At 39.1% G+C, this 7941-nt stretch overlaps 1 protein-coding gene across 2 annotated transcripts in view; it reads right to left on the bottom strand.

The window, feature by feature from the left end:
* Positions 1 to 303: 303 nt before the first annotated feature.
* LOC131983159 (SH3 and cysteine-rich domain-containing protein 2-like) overlaps positions 304 to 7941 on the bottom strand; it is a 44632-nt gene continuing 36994 nt past the window's right edge. For both annotated transcript variants that reach the window (XM_059347796.1, XM_059347797.1), the window contains 2 exons: positions 7260 to 7397; positions 304 to 3582 (listed from right to left, as the gene is read on the bottom strand). In XM_059347796.1, the coding sequence (XP_059203779.1) occupies positions 3484 to 3582; positions 7260 to 7397 (237 nt within the window). In that variant the 3' untranslated portion in view covers positions 304 to 3483. The remainder of the gene's footprint in view (positions 3583 to 7259; positions 7398 to 7941) is intronic.

Genomic DNA, 7941 nt, shown 5'->3' with positions numbered 1-7941 from the left:
ACAAATACAAATTTCTAATTTGTAACTTGTATTTTGGTTTTAACAAATATGTGTGTATTTGTAAATATATTGTGTATTTGTAAATACACAATTTTCTGTTTGTAAAAACTAAAAAGCCATCTGTAAAACTGAAAATTCTGTTTGTGAAGTGTGACTTTCCTCAAAGACCCATTTTTGAAACGTTCTTGACGAGATCCACAGATTCACAAACACGAATTTAGGATTTGCAACGTGTGTTGGTTTTTACAAATACATTTGTATTCGTTAAAAAACAAAAAGGCATTTGTAAAACTGGAAAATCTGCTGGTGAAGTGTGATATAGCATTTGTGGAACGCCAATCACACACGCATCTCTTTCCTCAATTACATATTTTTGAGACATTCTTGTCGAGATCCACACACATCCACAAACAAACAGCTCATGATTCACAAATGGCCCGCACGTTTAATTACCCTGCACGGCCAGCGCACCAGAGCCGAGAGGAAAGAGACATTTTGAGCATAGCTCAAGTAAGCTGTGCATGTAGACGTACTGACTGAGTTATGACAACATGGCCTGCTCCAAAAGACAGTTCAGACAGAGACGCCGGCGACCTTTTTCAATTAATTTCAGTTGGGCTGGTGCGTTTCCGTGCCGGCAGAATTTTCAGTTTTACAGATGGCTTTTTTGTTTTTACAAATGGAAAATTGTGTATTTACAAATACACAATATATTTACAATTACACACATATTTGTTAAAACCAAAGTACAAGTTACAAATTAGAAATTTGTATTTGTGGATAGCAAAACACGTGCAAATCAAGGACTATTTGTAGATCACACACACTGCAAAAAAAGAAAAGTTGGGTGAAATCAAAATTTCAAGGCAACAAACTTCGATAAAATCTTAAGTTGGACAATTAAACTAAATATTTTAAGTTTTGTTTTTGAGTTTGCTCAACTCTGAATTCAGCATTTTGTCAACTCAACTGTAAGTTGTACTAACTTATAATTTACATTGTAATAACTTTTAATCCTTACTTCTGCTATTAAATGTCAGCTAATGTTGCGACCATAATTTTGAGTTAGCATTGATACGCTAATGGCTACTCTTGTAGCTGTAACAAGCAGCGCCGCTAGCATCAGTTAGCCGCTAGCTTTCACTGGTGACCGAATTTCACCGCTTTCCTGCATTTCACAACAAAGAAATAAGAGTTAGCAGAACTATTGTCCCTTGTTGTGAACCCCAACTTAAACATATAAGTAACAACAACTCACCAACTTGTTTTTGAGCAGACAACTGGCTTCCTTTGTTGTGCTAACTTACATTATTGCCCTAAATATCAATAATTTATATTTCCAAGTTAAACCAACTAAATTCACTGTTTTAGGCCAAAAAATACAAGTTGGCTTTTTTGCAGTGCAGGTATTAATGAGACAAATTTAAGCCCATAAATTATAGTTGATCACTATGAAGGAAATACCTCAACAAAAAGGACAACTTATCCCGATGACACAAAATAAAGTGATAATTCTCGCTTTTACAAGAAGACAAGCTTATTTCTCTCCTAAAAATTGAAATGTTGGCTAAAGAATGACCACATTAGCTGAATCTGTGCACTCTGAAAGAAGACTTACAAGTTAAATTATTTCATCATTTGCCATTGCCATCGATCCACTCTTGCATTCTGTGCTTAAAACCTACAGATTTTCCCATGAGCGTGTATCCTCTCTCTAGAACAAGGTGTCCTTCGAAAGAAATGCGTCAAATGTGTTACACAAGACATTGATGAAACAGAGGAAGTTTAAAGCATCAAAGTACAGTGCAAGAGAGAAAGAAAGAAAGAAAGAAACACTTTCACTTTATGCCATAGCTGAACAGCCGCATCAATAAAGAGAGGCCAAGCAGAGAGCAGAAGATGGAGATGACAGGCTGACATTTGATCAATGATGACTGGTGCACCCATGGCCACAACACTACCTGCATGCACACACTGACTCATAATGGCTCAACAATGATGTCACTCCTCTAAGTGCACCTCCTCCTTCCTCGGTTCTCCTGCGTTCCTCCTCCAAGCTGTCAGGGAAACTTAGACTACTTGTCACGGTCGGAAATATCCCCATTGTGTTGTTTTTTCTGGCACGCTTGCTGCCCGAGGTTTTATTCACCACTGTTCCAGCTCCAGTGAAGTCATGTCATAATGCTGTGCAACATTTGCAACACTCCCTGCAGCTCCTCAGTGGGTCTCTGCACGTACAAACTCTTTCATGCCCGTCAAGCTCCTTTTTGTAAAAACAGAAACACAGCAACAGCCACTGCTACACTTGGAAGGTCTTGCTCGGTGCTCACAAACCAAACAAGGGACGACAACCAACCCTTCCTGTTTTTCTTAGAGAGAAGTTTCATCTCTCCTCTTTTTGATTCCTCCTGCATCATCTTTGTTTAAAACAGTAAGACTCACAGACAATCACAGCAACATACTTTGCACAAAAATGGATAATTGAAAAGAAAAAGGCTAGAGAAATGTTCAAGAAATTCATGGAAGTTTATGTCTTGTAGATGGTTGAAAGGCTTATTTTGCAACATTTGTTGATCTGACCTTTCAGCGGAGCACAGTGCTGATTTATGCTCTATATCAATACGCTGACGCATTTCTTTGCACCATTCTTTCATTGTTATTTTACGTGAAAGAAGTCAGTGAAAAAAAAAGTTTCCAAAAAGATCCACAGAGGCTTTCAATTGTCCTTTGAGAATCCTCTCATTTCTGCACCCTCGACTCAGCTAGTGCAGCTTTAACTCAGCCTGACACTGAGGATTTTCGGATCGTGATTACTCCTTTCATCTGATTCTCCTCTCCGTCTGAATGGCAGCAGTTTTCTCTGGCTGGCAGTGGTTGTCCTTGGCAAGTGCTTAATGTTGTGTACCAGTCTACAAGAAGCTGATATCAGTCCCTGGGCCAGGGACCCTGACATGAGTAGATAGGGATGAGACATACGGAGTGGGTAGAAAGAAGAAAGGACAGTGACAGAAGCATCATGTTCCCATGACAGGACTCAGCCTCCTCCCACGTTGGCAGACATCTTTTTGATGGGGAAAAACAAAATGTGAACCAGCATCTGGCAAGCATATTTAAAGCATTTCATTTATTTATTTTTTTTACTTGTGCACCCTTTTGTCTAACTAAACACTGATTTCTGTACTGGAAAGATAGAACTAGACTGCTTAGAAACAGTTCATTTTCTTAGAGAAGGACTACTGCATAACTGTACACTCTATTAAAGACAGTAAATCAATCAAACTGGAAACCACGTGCTCATGAGCGGCTGCGGTTCCAGCTCTTTGCACAAGTGTGTGTTTTTCATCCTGTGTTTGGTTTAAGTCAGTCAGGACCGGTTGGAGAGTCTGCGTCTGTTTCTCAGGGGCAGGGGGAAGGAGGGGTGGCGGGGACAGTCTGAAGATGGGTTTCTCCCAGAGGGCAAGTGGAAAGATGTTGATGTGCGCCTCAGATCTCCTCTATGGATTCAGCCGGGACCAGCCCTCTCTTCTTCCCGCTGCTCAGCTTCAGAAACTCCTCGCCGTCATCCCGCTTTCCCACACAGATCTAAAGAGGAGGAGACAGAAAGTGAGTCGCTCTACTTTCTATAAAGAAAGCCAGATATACCTTTCAAAAACTACCTCTAAATTTCAGGATTTTTACATCCTCAATAACAGAGGTGGGTATTGGGAATCTGTTTTGGCATACAGTTATGTGACTATCAATCTTTTTCTTAATGTGTGTGAGTGAACAGTGCCAACAGAATGAATGAACAGGCTGGCAGATAGCGCCACTTGTATAACTTTATTTATGTTGAGCAAGGTTAATTTGTCAGTATTCATTTTAGGTGAAGGTTATTTTTAATAGTATATTTTTTACTATACTTGTAATATTTTGTATTAAAAAATATAATTTAATAACACAACCCCTAATTTTAACTTGTGGAGCATAAACAAGCAGCAATCTCCCGAGCTAAAAAAAAGAAAAGAAAAAAGATCCAACGTGGAAGACAAAAACTGCAGTTCCTCAAACGTCCACTTGAGGCTGGCTCCAAAATTCCACATAGACCCCATGGTAAAATGCACAAGTTAACAGCAAAAATAAATATGTTTACAAGCTGGTACAAAAACAGTTTTAGTCTCGAATATAATAATAATAATAATAATAATAATAATAATAATAATAATTTATAGAGCCCTTTCCAAAACACGTTACATTGTGCTTTACAAAGTCAAGTGTATATGTAATGTTATTGTAGTAATACCAAGGCTATTGAATAAGAAAATGACAATATTCTGTGCAATTAAAAGACAGTTCAAGGAAATTTAAGGATTAAGACAAAGTCAAGTCAAAGTTTATTTATAGCGCACATTTAAAAACAACCTCAGTTGACCAAAAGTGCTGTACAGTTATTAAAATAGAATAAATCATACACAACTGGGTATAAATAAAAAGAATAAAAAGAATAAAATACTAAAAACAGTAAAAACAATAGAATAAAATAGTAATAAAAACACAATCCAAAACAGAGTTAGAGATACAAAAGACAAATAAAAGGGTAAAAAAGTAAAAAAGAAAGCCAAGGATTCTTTCTGCCTTTCCTGATTAAGGTAAAATCGGGAAAGGCTCTCCGATAAAAGTATGTTTTAAGAAGAGACCCCCTCGGGGCCCTGACTCCAAACGCATCCAACGCTTATTTTCCAGCTGGGCCTCTGGAACATTCAGGAGACCTCTGCCCGAGGATCTCAAAGTAAGCACTGGTGTGTAAGGTGTTATTACTCTCTAGCTAATTGACAGCTGTATGGGGGTGAATCTTTATTTAACTCATGTCATGCATAATTAGGGCTGTCATCGATTTCAGGGACAGGTGGATGTCATCACAGGTGTATACTGTCCTACAAAGCCTAACTACAGTAACTACACAAAGGGTGAAACTGAGAAAAACTGCTTTAAAGTTTTTTAATGTTTTTTTATTGGCCAGCCAAATGGGTTATAGGTAGGTCAGTGATATGACACTTATTTCTACATGTATTGATGATGTCATTTTTATGCTCAAAAATCATGATCATTTATTTGACCTTTGACCCCAAAAATGTAGTTACTGCACTCTGGTTTTGCTGTAGAAGCTTCTAATAATAATGCAGAAACAGAGTGTAGTGACTACAATGTTGTTGTCTTCTTTCAGCTTTTATATTTTGTTATCAGTGAATACACATTTTCAAATTGATTTTGTTATAAGTGTATTCAAAAGTGTTTAACAACTCTGTCTTCACTTTTCAACACAACGAAGAAATACAAGGCTATACTGTATCACAGTCAAATCAGACCACTGTAAGTGAACTTACTGCAGTCTGATTCTAGCCTGGCTAACACCAGACTATATCACAAATGATGATAGTCTGGACACCAGCAATGAATTTCTCTATAGAGGAGGCGTGGTTTACGATCCTCCGGAGCCGTTTATTGGGCGCTACAAATGTCTATCAAAAGCGTCTGTAGGTAGCTCTTAGCCAATCAGATCAGTTATACCAGATGGCGTATGTAGAGAGACAGAAATTGATGTTTACATAGCCAGACTAGCCCATCTCTACTTTGAGACTAAAATGCTCAATTCTGCTTCTGCAACGTTTTTCTGCAGCATGTTCTGGCTCTGGCTGCTCACAGTCTACCGGCAGTGTTAGTGTGTGTGTGTGTGTGTGTGTGTGTCTGTGTCCGTGTGTGTCTGTGAGAGAGTGTTGCTTGCTGCTTTGCTTCTCCAGTTCTCGCTTTCTGCAAGATTATTTATTTTTACGCCTTATTCCCCCTCATGTCATTCAGCCACACACATCCACTGATTTTATGGGTAATAGACGAGCTGCTGGGGGTCTCTGGGGGCTCCGCTGTCCCCGGCTCGTAGCCAGATCACCGTGGTTACAGCAGTGAGCGGTAGCGGGGCTAGTTGGTAGATTAGGCTTTTGCCGAGTCCTGTTGGAAGCAAAGCTAAAACATCCTTTTTGGTGGTGAAACAGGAGTGTAAAGTCAAACGTTGTTCTTTTAAAATAAACTGGCTCTAAACTATTTAAAACACTGTCTACAGCTAGATCGAAAGAGAGTTTCACGTCTGCTGCAGCCATGTTGGATCCGTAAGAAAACTACAAAACTACAAGCTTTCATCTGTCAAGTAGTACGCGTCATTGTCTCCCCGCTCTGTGATTGGATCCCTAAAACAGGGCTAAGAAACGAACTTAGTTGCCAGACTGCCTGCAGGTTTGAAATGAAATCGAGCGTGCAAGGCAGTATGGGTATACCCAGGCTAGTCTGATTCGGTTTTGAGTTGGATATGGTAGTTACTGCAATTTGTATGTCATTATTTCTCTGAAATAAAGCAAAATTGAAATCTTAAACTTTGTCACAAGATAAAACAGACATTATAGAGTTAATTTTTAGTTATAACTCAATTTCGACCAAAAATGTAGTTACTGCAGTTAGGCTTTGTAGGGCAGTATAGATTTGATAACACAAACCCTTATCTAAACTTGTGAAGCATAAGCAAGCAGCAATATCCGGTGCTAAAAACAAACAAACATGAAGGTGCCAAAAGCTTCTGTTCCTCAAATGGCTACTTGAGGCTGGCTCCAAAAGTGAGTAAATCCCCATCGACCTACATGTGAAAATGCCCATCTTTACAGCAGAAAAAAACACAGGTTTACAGGCTGGTACAAAAACAGTTTTAGTCATGACTGAATGGGGCGGAATCTTATTTACGTCATGCAAAATTAAAGTTACTTTGAGGGACAGGTGTCATGTTCCAGAATTTAGAACAATTATGTTTGTACGAGTGGCTCTTGCATGACATCCAGTGTACAGACTCAGTAAACCTAAGTGATGATTGAGAGGGGTTATTTTTTAGATACTTAACATAGGGGTGTGACGAAGTCTGTATCTGATAAGAATCGGATGTTATTCCTTTAAAACAACTGTGTATTTTGTGGGTCTGTAAGAAAATAAAGGAAATAATGAGCCTCAAAGTCGACACAGAGTCAGAGATAATTTTGGTGCCAATCCTTTGATCACGCTCTGAACAGCATGTTCCCCGTCTCTCACACAGTGTGTGCTGGGATAGACTCCAGTCCCCTGCAACTCTGGATAAAGTGGGTACCACAAATAGATCACCAGCTGACTCAGTAGAGCTCTTTAATGAGTTTCAACATAAATTAGAGGGAAGAAGAAGAACAGCATTAAACTGTATAATAATATCTGCGTACCTGGGATTCCTTCACGGCCATGTGTCCTCTCTCTCGGTTCCCGGGAAGACCCTGGATGACCCGCCACACTCTCTCTCCCGGCCTGATCCTCTGCACGAAGTTGGCAGGAAAGAAGCCGACTTTGTCGCCACTTTTTCCCTGAATATCACAGAAAAACAGCACAATCAGTCAGCATTCGAAAGGTGTCATTATGACCATTACATAATGTTAATAAAGCACTGAATACGTTTTACTGCTGGTTTTATAACTGCCACTGATTCACTGAGTCTGTCCTTATGTGCCATTTTTCATTGTTTGGCTGATAATGAGCCAGATGAATGTCTCTTTTGACTGAGACAGAAGTCCAGACTGGCTGAACGGTTTTGAACTTATTGATGTTTCGGAGTAGTCATCAGTTTCTCCATTCTGAATACTAATGGCAAATTAAAAACAAAGTGAGACAGCAACACGTTTCTGTCTGTGCAGTGACGAATCACAGAACACTAAAATTACACACATTATAAAGGTAACACTTGTTTTTAAATACAGAAGATTTGCTTCACACTAGCAAATGACTTATTACTTCTGCCAAAGAGACATTTTTGTTTTTGTTTTTCAGTCAGATTATAGAAAACTCCTGGCCTGATTTTTATGAATCTTAGTGGGAGAGTGCAGCATGTGCCAGGGAGGGATCTATTCAATT

Source organism: Centropristis striata, chromosome 13, assembly GCF_030273125.1.
Source record: "Centropristis striata isolate RG_2023a ecotype Rhode Island chromosome 13, C.striata_1.0, whole genome shotgun sequence".
Taxonomy (NCBI): Eukaryota; Metazoa; Chordata; class Actinopteri; order Perciformes; family Serranidae; genus Centropristis; species Centropristis striata.
The sequence above is the reverse complement of the archived record's forward strand: the minus strand, read 5'-3'. Positions and strand labels throughout refer to the sequence as shown.